The sequence below is a fragment of the Mustela lutreola genome, chromosome 3 (genome assembly GCF_030435805.1).
Source record: "Mustela lutreola isolate mMusLut2 chromosome 3, mMusLut2.pri, whole genome shotgun sequence".
NCBI lineage: Eukaryota > Metazoa > Chordata > Mammalia > Carnivora > Mustelidae > Mustela > Mustela lutreola.
Window position 1 is genome coordinate 62056 of NC_081292.1, and position 17341 is coordinate 79396.

A 17341-nucleotide genomic window follows, 5' to 3' on the forward strand; every position below is an offset into this window, starting at 1 on the left:
CCAGCTGCTGAAAACACAGTCCTTAGAACACGCCACGGGGAACCAAGCAAGCGCTGATAAAAGTTTGTAGAACAGGAGCGCCTGGGTGGCTCCGTCAGTTGAGCATCTGTGTTTGGCTTGAGCATGATCCCAGGGTCCTGAGTCCCAGTCTAATGGGACTCCCTGCTCAGCAGGAGATCTGCTTCTCCCTCTCCCTCTGCCCCTCCCCTTGCTTGTGCCCTGTCAAATAAATAAAGCCTTTTTTAAAAAGTGCATAGGGGCACCTGGGTGGCTCAATCATTAAGCCTCTGCCTTCGGCTCAGGTCATGATCCCAGCGTCCTGGGATGGAGCCCCACGTCAAGCTCCCTGCTCAGCAGGGAGCCTGCTTCTCCCTCTCCCACTCACCGGGCTTGTGTTCCCTCTCCCTCTGTGTCTCTGTCAAATAAAGAAATAAAATCTTTAGGGATAAGAAAAAAAATGTATGTAGAACAAATGATCATCACCCAGACATAGGACTGTAGCCACAGGAAGGCCACTAGGAAGAACCAAACATGAGCTGCAGAGCCAGGGAGCTGGTGTTGAGACCCCACACAGCAGGCCTGAGACACAGACCAGAACACCGAGGCCTGAGAGGGTGCAGGTAGGTCAGGGCCTCCAGTTAACCTCACCTAGCACCACCTACACCCATCCTATTTATACACGGGTGAACTGTGGCCACAGTCAGGGGTCTGACTTAGCTGTGGTCGCCTAACATGCAAGCCATGGATGAACCACCACCAGGAACACAGCTGGGTACACGCTGAAGGAGCATCCTTAGTAGAAAAATGACCTAAGAGGGAAAGCAGAGTTGATGGCCCAGAGGCTAAATAGTGCCCTCCCCTCTTCAGATGATGCGGTTTCCCAGTCTCCATGCACCATGTTCCCCAGAGTCCCAGGCCTGCTACAAGTGGACTTTTAGTGAACATCATATCAGGATTGAAGCCTTGAGGCAGAATGGAGTTGGTTATCTCAGGAGCAGGCAAGAAGCCAGCACAGTGGGAACAAGAAAGGGGGACCACTTCAGAGGGGTGGTCAGGAGGCTAAAATGTGCAGAGGCCCTAGTGGCACCTTGTCCACCAGCCTTCACATTGTATCATGGGTACAATAAAGTCACTACATCAGAAAAATAGGACCCCATATACATGGAGGAGCACTGGCTGCACTGAACATACAAGAGGCAAGAGCCACATACTGACACGAACACCCGGAGGCTCACACGGCAGTCAGGGCAAGAGCCAGGGCCAGGATTAGAATGCCAAACAATGAAGAGAAAGCACAAAAGATTAGAGATTTAGTCTGAAGACAGAACTCACCTTCCAGCTAAAGTATTGGACACTTGTGTAGAAGGAAAGCAAGAAAGGATGACACAGGTTTTTGGCTTCATCAACTAGGTGGGCGGCAGGACCATTCACTCAAAAGCAGAAGACGAAGGGAGATCAAATGTTTAGACTTGTCTAGTCGGAAGTACCCGTGAAACATCAAAGTAGAAATGATGGGTAGGCAGCTGGGCTCCAGGCATCTTATCTAGTCTGGGATGCAAGCTTAGGAGACACCAGCAAAGGTGGCATCACAACCACTGAGGAGGACTAAGCCACCCAATTCAATGCAACAGAGGTCCTGGGACAATGACTTGGAGCAGCCGTGGTCTGGAGAGGTCATGTACTGATGCTCAACCCTGGTCTTCAGCCAGGATTGAGGACAAGAAGCTCTCTGCTCCTGAGAACAAAGCCTTCTGGGAGCCACACTGGCTCCCTGAGCATGAACCTGCTCAGGAATGATACAAAGGACAAGCACTACGGTGAGCCCGGAACCCAGCCACGCCAGACACCTCGTCTGTACTCATGTAACACAGGTAGTTAGCCCATGAATTCACTAATCCACTTTTACAAAAAATAGTTTTATTGGTGCAACGTGACACTATGACATAAAGCACTACACCATTTGAAGTAAGCACCACGATACAGTTACATAGCTTCCCCCACACTCCTCACTACAAACAGCTGCTTAATCTCAACCTACACACTGAGAAAACATTCTACAACGTGCTAAACACTCACTTCAGGTTACTGTAGAAGCTTTTCTAAACGGACCTCCTTCCTCTGGCAGGAAGGACATTTCCTCTGAAAACCTACAAATGGCTGTTGTGCTTACCTGACAGTACCCGACAGGCTGGCCTCACCTCTGTCCCACAGCCAGGGCACCAGATCCCACTGACCAGCCATGGACAGACCAACCCCACGACCGACAGAGCATTCCTGGAAAGGCTCTGTACTCCAGACAAACCCCACACTATGTGGGCAGGGGAACTGTTCTGGGATGGAACACCGGCTAAAAAAAATTGAACCTAAACTCTTCATCAGGCGTGTCCAGGGTGGCCTTGGCTACCCCTGCCTGGCGAGGCCTGCAGACCCTTCCGTTCTTCTTTCTGGCGGCCTCACCAACAGGCTGCACCTGCGCTGCACGGGCTGCTGTGGGGGAGCAGACAGACAGTCTCAGAACGGTCCTAACAGCTAACCTCACCTGTGTCCCTTCGACTCTAACCCCCTGCCATAGAAAACTATTCATTCCTCAAAACCGTAGGGACGGTGTTCTCTCAAACTCCACTTAGACACAGGGGCACCGGGTGGCTCCGTCAGTCGGCTGAGCTGATTCCAGCTCCGGTCACGATCTGAGGGTCAGGAGATCCAGCCTCCCATCAGCTCAGGGCTCAGCGCCGCTGAGACGCTCTCCCCCTGCCCTCCGCACCGAGCGCCCTAACCCTAACCCCCGCCTTCCCTGTGCCCACTCTCCCAGGCCTCCGGGAGCCCGCGTCCTCCCCCTGCCCACCCGCGCCAGCCCTGTTCCTCTGGGTCTCCTCGGTCCCTCCCTGGGCTCGCCCTCCCTACCCCCTGCACGTTTCTTAAAGGCGTCATTGCTCTGACGGTGCGCACGTGCCCGCTCCTCACCGGTTCTGAGAACCCGAAGGGCCTCTCGCCGCTCGGCTTCCATCTGAGCCCTGTAGTCCCCAAACAAGGAGCGCATCAGCTGCCTCTTCCGGGGCAGGGGGGTTCTTTCGCTGCGCAGGGTCCGGATGGCCCCAGCGGCCTGCTCCTCTGAGGATCAAAACCACAAATGACCAGGAACGTCCACCCTCACCTCCCGCGGTCCCGCGGCGGCGCCCGCAGCCGCACGACCACGGCTCCCGCCCCCAGCTCCACGGAAAGGCCCTCACTCTGCCTCGGGCTCGGTCTCTGCATCTTGAGGCCCAACTCCAGCTGGTCCACGCACCACGCCAGCTCCCGGGCCAGCTGCTCCGCCTGCGGTAAGTGGGGACGCGCCCATGACGCGGCAGCAGGACCCCGCGGCCGCCAGCCCCACCCCCGCCGCCCTGCGGTCCCCGTCCCGGTCTCCGAGCGCGCGCCGGACGCACGGGGCTCGCCGCCCTTGCCTGAGCCTCGGCGCTGACGGGCGCCTCCTCGGAGACCGGCTCCTCAGAGACCTGCCCGCCTCCGTTCGCCACCGACGCCCCATTCCGACTCTTCTTCTTCGTCTGCTTCTTGGAGGCTGCGGCGCCTCCACGGCGTTCGGGGTGCGCCCCGGGGGCGGCGTCGCTGCGGGCGGAGCGCCCTAGGCGGAGGCCGGCCGGCCGGGACCTGACGGCGGAAGGACGCGGGGCGTCGGGGAGCGACCCAGGCGGCCGGGGGCTGCGGGGCGCGCAGGCGGTGCGTGGGCTCTCGGCCGCTGACTCCTCCCGAGCCGGCTGTCCTGGGGCCTGGACAAAGGGGGACAGCACAAGGGTCGTGGGGGGCCGCCGAAGGCCCAGGACCCTGGCGCCCCCGCGGTCTCTCCGCACATCTCACCGCCATGCGCCGCCGTCGCCGCCGGAGATTACGTAGGGCCGGAGGTCGGACGCCGAATTCCCTCCTCCGGAAACCCGTCTGCGGCGCCCAATTCCGCGGGGCCCGGGCGCGCGGGGGGCGGGGCGGAGGGACCAGGCTTCGGTGGGCGGGCCGATGCGGCGGTGGGCGGGGCCGAGGCCCCGGCCGCTGAGACCCGTTGGGGAGGTCTGTCGTTACCGGGTCGCAGGCGCCGCTCTGGACGGGAGGACGACCCCCTAAACAAGGGAACGCTCTGGAAGCTCCCCTAGTGGGGAGAGAAAAGCCGTCACAGAAGCGCCGAGAATAGCAGCCGAACCCGGCCGGCGAGTGGTCAGCAAAGACCTCTGGTGCCAGGCCGGCGGAACGGGTCGGGCGGCGGGAAGGCTGCGGGGAGGGGGCTGGGGCAGGGGCCGCAATGCAAGGCGAGGTCGGAGACTTGGGCGAGATGCGGTCCTGCGGGCGCCGTGGGGTAGCCCGCTGTCCGCTGTGATGGTGACTGCCAGGGAAGAGACGTTAGTCCAAAGAGTGATGTGCGCAAGGGCCTGCTTAGCCAGAGGGAGCCGTTTTGTTGTTTATGCAGGAAACTGAGACTGACCCTGCCCCTCCCAGGGGAACTGACTTAAAAGCAAGTCCAGGAAACCAGCCCCAGGTAGCAAAGCCCAGATACAAGGGCGGGTCGGGCCAGGTGGAGACATCAGTGGGGGCGCATACTGTCTCCCTAGCTACCAAGGAGAGTGGACCCTGCCTTTTGGGCACCAGTTCTGACCAAGGTGATAGGCTAGGTCAAATATCTACTATAAGGTAAGTTGTAATTCAATTGGCTACCCGCGTGTGACCTAGCATGACTGTGCAGCGTTCTCTGTGTGTTACAATCTCATTGGCCGCCTGTGTGTGGCCCGGCTCAACCACATGGCCTTTGCTCTATAAAAGTTAGTCTGTGAGGCTGGGAGGGGTTGCCTCTTTGTAAGAGACACCCCCCCCCCCAGCCCCGCCGACTGGTGGGTTTGATTCTTGATGTTTGGCGTGAAATAAAGCTTTGCTTGACCTTTGCTTTGTATCAGTCTCACTCCTTTGATCACGGACCCATTATTGGGGGACCTATCACTGTGGTCCCACTCAGATGTTTTTGAAAGATCCCTCTGCTGTCTTGGGTTTAGGGTTAAGGCTAGACGGCTGGGGGCAGGTGAGGCTGGGAATATTGGGGGAGGGGGTCAGAAGCAGAGGGGAAGAGCCTGCACACTTGCTGGTGGCTTGATGTGAGCGCCGCAGGGGAGAGGACAGAGGGAGCCCCATCCCACAATCTGCCCAGGACAGTCCTCCTGCCATATTGCACTACAGACCACAGTGCCTCCTCCCTGCCCCGGGTCACAGGCATCAGCAGACCTCCGCAAGAATGAGGGGCTCCAGGAGGACGGGAGTCTGAGCGCTGTCTGATGATTCAGAAATCGGGATAGAAAGTGTTGTTTCCTGAGACCATGGATGGGAAGTGTTGCCTGCCTGTGCTGGGAGGTCTCAAAGGGGAGAAGGTTGGTCATCACAGATAGCTGGTGTGCTGTTTATTGCAGCGTAGCAAGTTGTCACAAAACTTAGCAGATCAACAACAGTAAACATCTGGTACAGTTTCTGAGGATCAGGAATCTAGCAACAGGACAGCTGCTTGTTTCTAAGTTAGGGTCTCTGGTGACCCCTCTTGAAGGGAGGAATATCAAAACCTTTTAGATGTATTTTTAAACTACCACAGTTAGGATGTGTTTTAGTCCCGGCAGATGGAGGTTTTGGTGGTGAGTGGGTTCCAGATCCAAAAGGACTTTTTCCTGCCTTGTTTGGCTGGAATCAACCTGTGAGACTTGGCCCAGAACTGCTTCTACAAGAAAGCCTTCTTAGCCCAAACATCCGTGTCTGAGCACAGGCCTCACACCAGACTGCCGTCTTCCACAGCCCTATGCGCAATCAGCCATGCAGTCCTATCAGTTTATCTCCTAACTGGTCTCTGCCCCTTGCCATGCACACCATCTCTGCCCTGAGCAACCTTAATGCAGGCCTGATTTCTGCACTTCCTCTCCCTGTCCATCCTGTGGTGGGAGTGAGCTTTGTAAAACAAAAACTGTGTTACTCTCTTGCCTAGAAATCTTCTGTTTCCTCCATCATGAAGACCAGACTTCTTAGCTGACATGGACAGCTGTTTGCTTGATCTTCCGGCCAGCACAAGCCTGACAAATCACACAGAGGCAACAATTTCCAGACCTCACTCTGCTCTGGTCCCACTGAGCTCCCAGCCTTCTGAGTTTCTCCTTATAGGCCCCTGCAACCCCACTACCCTCTGCCCTACAAACACCTTGTTTTCCTTCCCTGGCAGTACTAGCACCTATTCAAACCCCCAGGCCCAGACAGCAGGTCCCTGAAGAACTTGAGAGAGGAAGGCATAGAGGACCCAGCCTTCCATTTCAGTAAATCTTCACATCTCTCCACTGCCTCTCACCCTGGCATGTAAAAAGGACTCATAAAAGTAAGTACAAGTCCTCAGCTTCCCCTCCCTGGCTTCTCACCTCCACAACCACCCCAGAAACCACTTCTAACGTGGCACTCTCCATCACCATGGCTACTCCCTATTCTTAAATAGATAATTCTCCACTAGTCTCCACTAAAACCATCTTTCCTCTGCCTACTCCCCTAGCATCTCTAGAAAATGTTACAAATTTCATACCTGTAAATATCAATATTCGTATGCAGTCACTTCTTATCATTCCAGATAGTTCTATATAAAGTAACTGAGAACAGTGAATTTGTGAATACTGAACCATTGCTCCTAGGGGAAGTACAGTTGGGTTCTTGGGAGCCTCCAGTCACAATATTTTCATCAACCACTTGATACATCACCTTGCTGTGTTTCTCTATTTAATATATATTGACATGCACATCTAATATACATTGTTGATTTATTAACATTGACATCATGGCCAACAACATGATGACTAGTACCTGACTGAAGCTTATGTAGCACATGTATTTTCTCCGTAAGGCACAGCACACCTTAGGAACACTAGACAGCACCCCAGCACTATGCTTGAGAGCCATTTTAAACAGCAAAACCACCACAAAAAGCAAAAGAATGCAAAAAAAAAGTGTAACATTGAATGCACTATAAAAAGGACACTGATTTCGAGTATGAGAGCAGTGTTGCCGGTTCAGCCTTAGCTGGGAACATGGCAGTGAAATCACCAGAATTTTCATTACTCTGCACATCTCCATGAATGACTATGAAAGTATAAGAGGAGGTTTTGGGGGTTACAAGTAAATTTTAGCAACCAGGTGAATTTGCAAATATGGAATCCACAGTAATGAAGATTAACTGTATAAATAAACATATTTGAAGGTAAAAATAAAAAATGGATGTCATTAGGACCTAGTTGAAGAAACAGAACATTACCAATGTAATTCAGGACTTCCATGTGTGTACATTAACATAAAGATGGGGATACCTGGGTGGCTTAGTCAGTTAAGCCGCTGCCTTTGGCTCAGGTCATGATCCCAGGGTTATGGGATTGAGTCCCTCATCAGGCTTCTTGCTCAGCAGGGAACCCACTTCTCCCTCTGCCTACCACTCACCCTGCTTGTGTTCTCTCTGACAAATAAATAAATAAAACCTTTCAAAAAATAACATAAATATGTATCTCTAAACAATACTGTTTAGTTTTGCATGTTTTGAACTTTACATACATTAAATCACCCTATATGTGTTCTTAAGCTTCTTTTTCTCAGTAAGTTAGTGAGGGTTACACATGTTACTGTGTGTCATTGTAGTTCACGGTCTTCACTGGTGATAATATTCTACCGTATAAGGAAACCTAACAATAAACATTTTTTTCTTCCACTTTATTTTTGCTATTATAAACAATGCACTGGGCATATTCTTGTATGTCACCTATGTTCAGGTATTTCTCTAAGATATATATATCTAGGGATGAAAAAGCTGAGTTGTATGGTTTTTTCGCTTTCATTATAGTATACTTCGATGAAAAGAAATTCTTATTTTGAACATTGTTAAATGTATCAATCTTTTTATTTTCCTTTTTTGTGTCTTAAGAATCTTTTGTTAACCCAAGATCATTCAAATTTTTTGCTGGAAGTTATTTTTCTGTCTTTTATAAAGTAAGAGTCAGTTTTGTTTTTTAAAATACGGATAATCAATTTTCCTAACCCCATTTGTGAAGATCAAGTCTGCCATGCACCTTTGTTTGAAGTTCATTTCTACATGTGCATGGATGAACTTCAGAACTCTACAGTGTGTTCCATTAGGCATTTTGAATATCCCCACACTAAGTCCACTCTGCTTAAATGACAGTCTTTACAGTAAGATTGATATACAGGGACTGCCACTCTCACCACTGTTCAACAGAGTATTGGAAGTCCCAGCCTCAGCAGTCAGACAACAAAAAGAAACAAAAGGCATGCAAATCAACAGAGAAGAAGTCAAACTCCCACTCTTCACAGATGACATGATTCTCTATGTAGAAAACCCAAAGACTCTACCAAAAAATTAATAGGACTTGTACAGGAATTCAGCAAAGATGCAAGATATAAAATCAATGCACAGAAGTCAGTCATATTTCTATACATTAATAACGAGGCGGAAGAAAGAGAAATCCAACAACCAATCCCATTTACAATTGTACCAAAACCCACAAGGTCCTAGGAATAAAACTAACCAACGAGGTGAAGGATCTGTACTCTGAAAACTATAGAACATTTATGAAAGAAATTGAGGTAGACACAAAGAAATGGGAAAACATTCCAAGCTCATGGATTGGGATAACAAATATTGCTAAAATGTCTATGCTACCGAGAGCAATACACATTTATCCTTATCAAAATGCCATCAACATTTTTCATGGAGCTGGAACAAACAACACTAAAATTTGTATGGAACCAGAAAATATCCTGAATAGCCAAAGGAACATTGAAAAAGAAAAACCGAAGTGGGAGGCATCACAATTCTGGACTTCAAACTGTATCGCAAAACTGTAATCATCAAAACAGAATAGTACTGGCAAAAACAAACAAACAAACAAACACAGACACATAGATCGATGGAATGGAATAGAGAACCCAGGAAGGGACCCTCAACTCTATGGTCAACTAATCTTCAACAAAGCAGAAAAGACTGTCCAATGGAAAAAAGACAGTCTCTTCAACAAATGGTGCTGGGAAAATTGGACAGCCACATGCAGAAGAATGAAACTGGGCCACTTACTTACTCCATACCCCAAAATAAATTCAAAATGGATGAAAACCTAAATGTGAAGCAGGAACCCATCAAAATCCTAGAGGAGAACACAAGTAGAATCTCTTTGACCTCAGCTGAAGCAACTTCTTGCTAGACATGTCTTCAAAGGCAAGGAAAAGAAAGGCAAAACTGAACTACTGGGACTTCATCAGGATAAAAACTTTTGCACAAGAAAGGAAACAGTCAACAAAACTGAAAGACAACCTATGGAATGGGAGAAGATATTTACAAGTGTCTTATCAGATAAAGGGTTAGTATCCAAAATCTATAAAAAAAAAAAAAAACAACAAAAAACAAAAAACAACTGGGACGCCTGTGTGGCTCAGTTGGTTAAGCAGCTGCCTTCGGCTCAGGTCATGATCCCGGCGTCCTGGGATCGAGCCCCACATCGGGCTCCTTGCTTGGCGGGGAGCCTGCTTCTCCCTCTGCCTCTGCCTGCCACTCTGTCTGCCTGTGCTTACTCTCGCTTCTCTCTCTATGACAAATGAATAAATAAAATCTTAAAAAAAAATACTTATCAAACTCAACAACCAAAAACCAAATAATCTAGTCAAGAAAAGGGCAGAAGACATGAAAAGACATTTCTCCAAAAAAAGACATACAAATGACCAACAGACACATGGAAAAATGCTCAGTATCACTTGGCATCGGGGAACTACAAATCAAAACCACAATGATATACCACCTCACATGGGTCAGAATGGCTAAAATTAACAACTCAGGAAACAACAGATGTTGGCAAGGATGTGAAGAAAGGGGGACCCTCTTAGCACTGATGGGAATACAAACTTGAGTGGTGCAGCCACTCAAGAAGACTGTATGGAGGTTCCTCAAAAAGTTTAAAATAGAGCTATCCTACAACCAGCAATTGAACTATTAGGTTAATTATCCAAAGGATACAAACATGGGGCACCTGGGTGGCTCAGTCCTTTAAGAATCCACCTTCAGGGGCGCCTGGGTGGCTCAGTGGGTTAAGCCGCTGCCTTCGGCTCAGGTCATGATCTCAGGGTCCTGGGATCGAGCCCCGCATTGGGCTCTCTGCTCAGCAGGGGGCCTGCTTCCTCCTCTCTCTCTCTCTCTGCCTGCCTCTCTGCCTACTTGTGATCTCTCTCTGTCAAATAAATAAATAAAATCTTTAAAAAAAAAAAAATCCACCTTCAGCTCTGGTCATGATCCCAGGGTCCTGCAATTGAGTCCCGCATTGAGCTCTCTGCTCAACAGTGATCCTGCTTCCCCCCTCTCCCTCTGCCTGCCACTCTCCCTACTTATGCTCTCTCTTGCTATCTCTGTCACTATCTGTCTCTATCAAATAAATAAAGTATTTTTTTAAAAAGGATACAAACAGTGATTCATAGGGCACATGCACCCGTGTTTATAACAATCATGTCCACAAGAGCCAAACTATGGAAAGAACCCAGATGTCCACTGACAGATAAATGGATAAAGAAGACGTGGTATATACACACAATGGGATACTATTCAGCCATCAAAAAGAATGAAATCTTGACATTTGCAACAACATGTATGGAACTAGAGGGTATGATGCTAAGTAAAATAAGACATAGAAAGACAAATATATGATTTCATGTGTATGTGGAATTTAAGAAACAAAACAGATGAACACAGGGGAAGGGAAAGGAAAATAAGACAAAAACAGAGGGAGACAAACCATAAGAGACTCTTTTTTTTTTTTTTAAAGATTTTATTTATTTGCCAGAGAGAGAGAGAGAGAGAGAGTGAGCGAGCACAGGCAGGCAGAGTGGCAGCAGAGGCAGAGGGAGAAGCAGGCTCCCCGCCGAGCAAGGAGCTCGATGTGGGACTCGATCCCTGAATGCTGGGATCATGACCCGAGCCGAAGGCAGTCGCTCAACCAACTGAGCCACCCAGGCGTCCCCAAACCATAAGAGACTCTTAACTATCGGAAACAAACAAGGTTACGGGAGGGAAGGTGGGTGGGGGGATGGAGTAACTGGGTGGTGGGCATTAAGAAAGGCATGTGATGGGGGGGGGGGGGCGCCTGTGTGGCTCAGTGGTTTAAGGCCTCTGCCTTCGGCTCAGGTCATGATCCCAGGGTCCTGGGATCAAGCCCCACATCGGGCTCTCTGCTCGGCGGTGGGCCTGCTTCCTCCTCTCTCTCTGCCTACCTCTCTGCCTACTTGTGATCTCTGTCTTTCAAATGTATAATAAAAATAAAATCTTAAAAAAAAAAAAGAAGGGCATGTGATGGAAAGAGCACTGGTTGTTGTATGCAAATGATAAATCACGAAATTCTACCTCTGAAACTAATAATACACTATATGTTAAGTTGAATTTAAATTTTAAAATTAAAAAATAAATATAAAAAAATAAGTATACAATAAGTCTAATACAGATAGCGTACATCCCCTCACCCTGTTCTTTACTTCAAGGGTACCTCAACTATTCTTGGACCTTTGTTTTTCCAGATACATTTTCAAAGATATTATTTATTTATTTGACAGACAGAGATCACAAGAAGGCAGAGAGGCAGGCAGAGATAGAGGAGGAAGCAGGCTCCCTGCGGAGCAGAGAGCCCGATGTGGGGCTCGATCCCAGGACTCTGGGATCATGACCTGAGCCGAAGGCAGAGGCTTTAACCCACTGAGCCACCCAGGCGCCCCGCAGATACATTTTCAAATTGGCTTATCAGTTTCCATTAAAAACTCCTTTGGATTTTGTTAGAATTAATTCTATAGAGGATTTTGGTTAGAATTGACTCTCCATATTAAATAATCATGACTCTAACATCAACCTGATATACCTCTCATTTATTTAGGTATTCTCTATATTTCTCAATAAGGTTTCAAACCTTTGTCTCTAAATACCTTTCAGAATTTTTGCAATTAATTTTGCATATGTTATTGCTTAATTGCTATTAGGATTCAAAGTGGAACACAATCATCTAAAAAATATGATATAGTAAGAAAAGTATTAGATTTTTGTTCCTGGTTCATGGCACAGAGCTCCTAAAACCCTTGAAATGTCCTCAGTGATAAGAATAATAGGAGCATCGTGGCTCCCTCCATAGCTTCAAGATGAAGCCTGGTCAGCAGAAACACTACGCCTTCACCAGAGCTTCTATCTTGCAGCCCCATCTCCCAACCTCTAGGAAGGGGAGAGGGGCTAGAGATTGAGCTAATCATCAATGAACACAACCATGCCTACATAGTGAAACCTCCATGAAAACCCCTAAAGGAGGGGGTTTGTGGAGCTTTCGGGTTAGTGAATATACCCATGTGCCGGTAGGTGGGGCACCCCAACTCCAGAGAGACAGAGGCTTCTAGGCTTGGGACCCTATCAGACTTACCCTACTTACCTCCTCATCTGGCTGCTGATTGGTATCTTTTACAATAAATTGCAACCCTTAATTAGTATTACCCTGGGTTCTGTAAAGTCCTTCTAGCAAGTTGTTGAATTTGGGACAGGGGTTGTGGGAACCCCTGACTGGATATCTCAGCTGCACAGAATTATGAGTATTCTCTGGCACTTGAAGCTCGTGACTGGCATTCGAAGTGTGGGCCGTCTTGTGGGTGAGCTCTTAGCCTATGTGTCAACTCTACCTCTGGTAGTTAGTGTCAAAATTTAGGTGAATTATAGGACTCTAGCTGGTGTTGGAGAAGACATTTCTCATCTTTGAATTGATTAGGATTTCTTTCTTTCAATGTCCCCCTCTCTACAAGCTTGGAAACTACACTATTTTTATTCTTTTATGGTTAATCTTGAAATCTTGAAATTTTAACACGCTTTCTAAATGTATAAAAGTCTGAGGTATATCAATATTCCTCCTGAATGACACAAAGACCTTTGAATACTCCAGTTCTATTCACCCATTCCTGACTCATCTGCTATTCTTTTTTTTTTTTTTTAATATTTTATTTATTTGAGAGAAAGACAGTGAGAGAGAGCATGAACAAGGGGAAGGTCAGAGGGAGAAGCAGACTCCCCGTGGAGCTGGGAGCCTGATGTGGGACTCGATCCCAGGACCTCAGGATCATGACCCGAGCCAAAGGCAGTCTCTTAACCAACTGAGCCACTCAGGTGTCCCTCACCTGCTATTCTTATCCCAACTTTATTTCTATTTCTTTTTAAACCTCCCAAATCAGACATGATTTTTATTTACAGTCCATGTTTTTGTTAGTAAGCTGAGATGACCAGGTCAGAACATGGGATTCCTGCTCATGGGAAAGTAAATGATGTATCTTGAACACACAGAACACCCTGCACGAGTACCAGTCTCTAGGTTTACAAAGGCATGTTGTTAGAGACAGAGACTTCTAGAGAAACCATGATTTTAACAGTTTAGGGAACAAGCTCACACTGAGTGTTAAGAGTAATATTTAGTTACAAAGAAATAACCAACTTGTGTCTCTTCTCCTCAGTGGGAAAGCAGGAAAGGAGTGCAGTGTAGTGGTCAAGAGCACTACTGTGAAGGCAGGAATGTCTGCATTCAAATTTCAGCTCCAATATTTACTGTGTAATTTTAAAGAGGGTAATTAACCTCTCCTATCTTCAAGTTCTTTATCTGTAAAATGGGGGGAGTAGTTGCACCTGCCTTCATGGGTTTGTTGCAAAAATTGAGGGAGATTATGTGAAGAACTTGGCACAGTGCTTGGATAAAGGTGCCTCTTATGGTTGGCATTTACTGGGTTTTTTGGCTCTCCGACACCTGCCCCCTTCTTAGGAGCACCCAGTTTCTTTTGGGGTTAGGGCCTCTGCCCCACTGTGTGTATTTTTGGAGGGACATTAATTCAAGGTTTCCTTTTAGGAAGCTGCTTGTCTCCCTGCCACAGTCCAGTCAGGGAGAACATATGTGACCTATGTATGTGAATCAGAGAAAGACAGAGAGAACACTGGTAGAAATTTCACTTGGCAGAGCAGACAATTCTGGCTATGTGGGACCTGCTTCCCCATTCCTCCAAAGCATCCTTGTTTCCTACACTATCTCCCTTGATTCTGCAAGTCTCCCAACTTCAGTATTTCCACTCAACCAAGAATCCCAGATAAAACAGTGGTGATGCTACAAAGCAGCTGACATTGGGTATGGATTTCATGCTGGACCTTTGAAGGAGTCCTGGAATTGGAGTGTTTAGGCTGGTTATCAAAGAAGCTCAAAGAGGAAGAAAGTATCAAATCAGGGATCCCAAAAGAAGACAGCCCATGTCAAACTCTCCTTAATAAGGGAGAAGAGGAAACTGAACTTTATTTCACTACAATGGAATTTTTACTACAAACTTAATATACTTGTCTCATTTAACTTAAACAATTCTGTAAGAAAGGAATTATTCTCTTAATAGAAACCAAGCCTCAGGGGCGCCTGAGTGGCTCAGTCAGTTAAGTGTCTGTCTTCAGCTTAGGTCATGATCCCAGGGTCTGGAGATTGAGCCCCACATCGGGCTCTCTGCTCAGCGGGGAGCCTGCTTCCCCCCCACCTTCTCTCTGTCTGCCTCTCTGCCTACTTGTCATCTCTGTCAAATAAATAAAATCTTTTTAAAATTATAAAAATAATAAATAAATAAATACATGAAAATATTTGACTAGTGTGGGAATTTGATAATAGAGGAGGCTGTTCATGTGTAGGAGCAGGGGATGCATGGGAAATCCCCCTACCTTTTGCTTAATTTTGTTGTAAACTTAAAATGAAACAGCAGGGAGGGGTTTGTTTTATTTATTTGAGGGCGGCGAGAGAGAGAGAGAAAACAAGCAGGGAGAGGAAGAGAGAGGGAGAAACAGAACGACACTGAGCAGGGAGTCTTATGCAGGGCTCAATCCCAGGACCCCGGGATCATGACCTAGACTGAAGGCAGTCACTTAACCAACAAAGCCACCCAGGCACCCCTAAAAAGTCTACTTCAAAAAAAGTGATGGAGGGGACACCTGGGTGGTTCAGTTGGTTAAGCATCTGACTTTTTTTTTTTTGGACAGAGATCACAAGCAGGCAGAGAGACAGGCAGAGGGAGAGGAGGAAGCAGGCTTCCTGCTGAGCAGAGAGCCCGATGCAGGGCGATCCCAGGACCCTGATCTGAGCCGAAGGCAGAGGCTTTAACCTACTGAGCCATCCAGGTGCCCCAGCATGAGACTCTTGATCTCAGCTCAGGTCTTGATCTCAGGGTCATGAGCTCAAGCTCGTATTTAAAAAAAAAAAAAAAAAAAAAAGTGATGGTGCAATAAATGTATTCTCAGGCACAGTAAGCCTTTTCTGAAATCACTGATTCTTTTGTAGGAGGAAGTATTATAGTAAGACAAGACAGAAATCCAGAAAAACAGAATGGGATCCATAGAAAGTGAGAGTCCACTGCACAAAGATCCTGGAATTGAACAATTAAATAAATGGGTGACAGAAGAGAAGAGCCAGATTTCTTACTGTTGACCTGGGAGATCACGGACAAGCCAGGGACAAAGACTAGAATGATCCATGCTGCAATGGCTTAGATCTGGAAATGTCAGGTTTAGCTTACTACAGACAGGCAGATGTGCACAGAAAGACGGTCACGTGAGTACACAGTGGATCAGTGCACACGCGCAGCTCCCTGCCGTGTCACGACAGGACCTAGAAGCAGCGACGTTCCACCGGGGCCGGATCTAACACGGCCCTGCAGCAAAAGTCACCCGAGCTCCACGACAGACGACCCTCGCTGCGGCAGAACAGGGAACCTCCAGGAGCCGCCTGGGGACGAGCTCCGGCTCCCGCCTACCCGGCGACCGTTTCTCGGCCAGCCCCTCTGACGTTTATTGCCGGTCACTCGAACTCCAACTCTGCGTCTTCCCAGGTGCACCGAGCACAACCCGAACACCGGCTCTAAGGTCCGCTCCGCGCGGGTTTCGGCTGGGGCTACCACCCGTGCCTGAACGTGTCCTTTGTCGCGGGCGTCCCATCGCTCCGGCGCGTGGAAAAGACCTTTTCTCCCTCAACAGCCTCTTCGCCGGCGCCACAGACCGGCGGGCCGCAGCTCAGGCGCCGCTTCGGGCTCTGCCCTCGGTTCCGCTCACCTACGTCTCCTCGTCTGGACTCGACTCGCACAGCTTCCCCGCAGCTTCCCCGCAGCTTCACGCGCAGCTTCCCCGCAGCTTCACGCGCAGCTTCACCGCAGCTTCCCCGCAGCTTCACGCGCAGCTTCCCCGCAGCTTCCCCGCAGCTTCCCCGCAGCTTCACGCGCAGCTTCACCGCAGCTTCACCGCAGCTTCACGCGCAGCTTCCCCGCAGCTTCCCCGCAGCTTCCCCGCAGCTTCACGCGCAGCTTCCCCGCAGCTTCCCCGCAGCTTCCCCGCAGCTTCCCCGCAGCTTCCCCGCAGCGGTCACTTGGTAGAACCCGCGCCGACTGGACTCGCGGCTCTGCAGGCCCGCCCGGCTGCTCTGCGTCCGCCGCCGTCCCTTACCCACTCTCAGGTCTGTGGACACCCGCCAATTCGGGAAAACCGGCTTTTAACGTCTACTTTAGAAGTTCTCGACGTGTCCTTCCACGTTCTCCCGACCACGGGCCTCGGCCACAGAGCCCGCGGCCCCGGCTACGTCTCCCCGCCGGGCGCGCTCCCCGTCCCCGCGGCTCCGTCGCTTTCCACCCGCGCAGCCGCGTCCCAGGCTCCGCGCGGGCTGAGGAGAGCGCCGACCGGCAGCCGCCGCCTCGCCACGGTTCTTTAGTCCCTGCGTCTGCGTCTCCAACAAGAAGGCTTTCGGCGGGCGCCCGGCCGGCTCCGGAGTCGGCGCGCTGCGTTCCAGCCCCGCGGCGAACGAACTCGAACGAACGTACGGGCGCGGAGGGAAGACCGTCCCCGCCGCCGCCTTCTCCGGTCCCACAGAGCGTTCGCTTTGCCCCCGGCGCTCGCTACCTCGCGTCTTCCTCACACTCTGAAAACCCCCTCGTGCCGCGACGCGCACCGCCGACCTGAGCCCGCGGCCAAGCGGCGCCGCCCCGCCTCACCGGCGCCACAGGGGCCCGCGACCGAGTCCCGCCGGCTCCGGCGCCCGCGCCTCACCCCGCCGCCGCCGCCCGCGTTACCCGTGCGCGCGCTCCAGTGACCCGACGCACTCCTGCTACTCTTACTCTGTCAAACACGGATCTTTTCGTTACGACGGAAGGCTTTGTCTCGCCTCCATTCACCCCTTCTTTCTTTGGCGTCTCCGACTGAGCGCCGGTGCCGCCTCCCTGAGGAACTCCGGATGTTCCT

At 49.7% G+C, this 17341-nt stretch overlaps 2 protein-coding genes across 2 annotated transcripts in view; one reads left to right on the forward strand and one right to left on the reverse strand.

Moving 5' to 3' along the window:
- Positions 1 to 17341, forward strand: part of ZNF7 (zinc finger protein 7) — a 205815-nt gene that overhangs the window by 50464 nt on the left and 138010 nt on the right. The gene's annotated exons all lie outside the window — the stretch shown is intronic.
- C3H8orf33 (chromosome 3 C8orf33 homolog) lies at positions 1901 to 17285 on the reverse strand. The gene is made up of 6 exons (XM_059165376.1): positions 17245 to 17285; positions 3859 to 4141; positions 3452 to 3770; positions 3231 to 3320; positions 2965 to 3111; positions 1901 to 2487 (listed from the first exon to the last, which is right to left on the reverse strand). The coding sequence occupies exons 1-6, from the start codon at positions 17268 to 17270 to the stop codon at positions 2348 to 2350; spliced, it is 1005 nt and encodes a 334-aa protein (XP_059021359.1). The 5' UTR covers positions 17271 to 17285; the 3' UTR covers positions 1901 to 2347.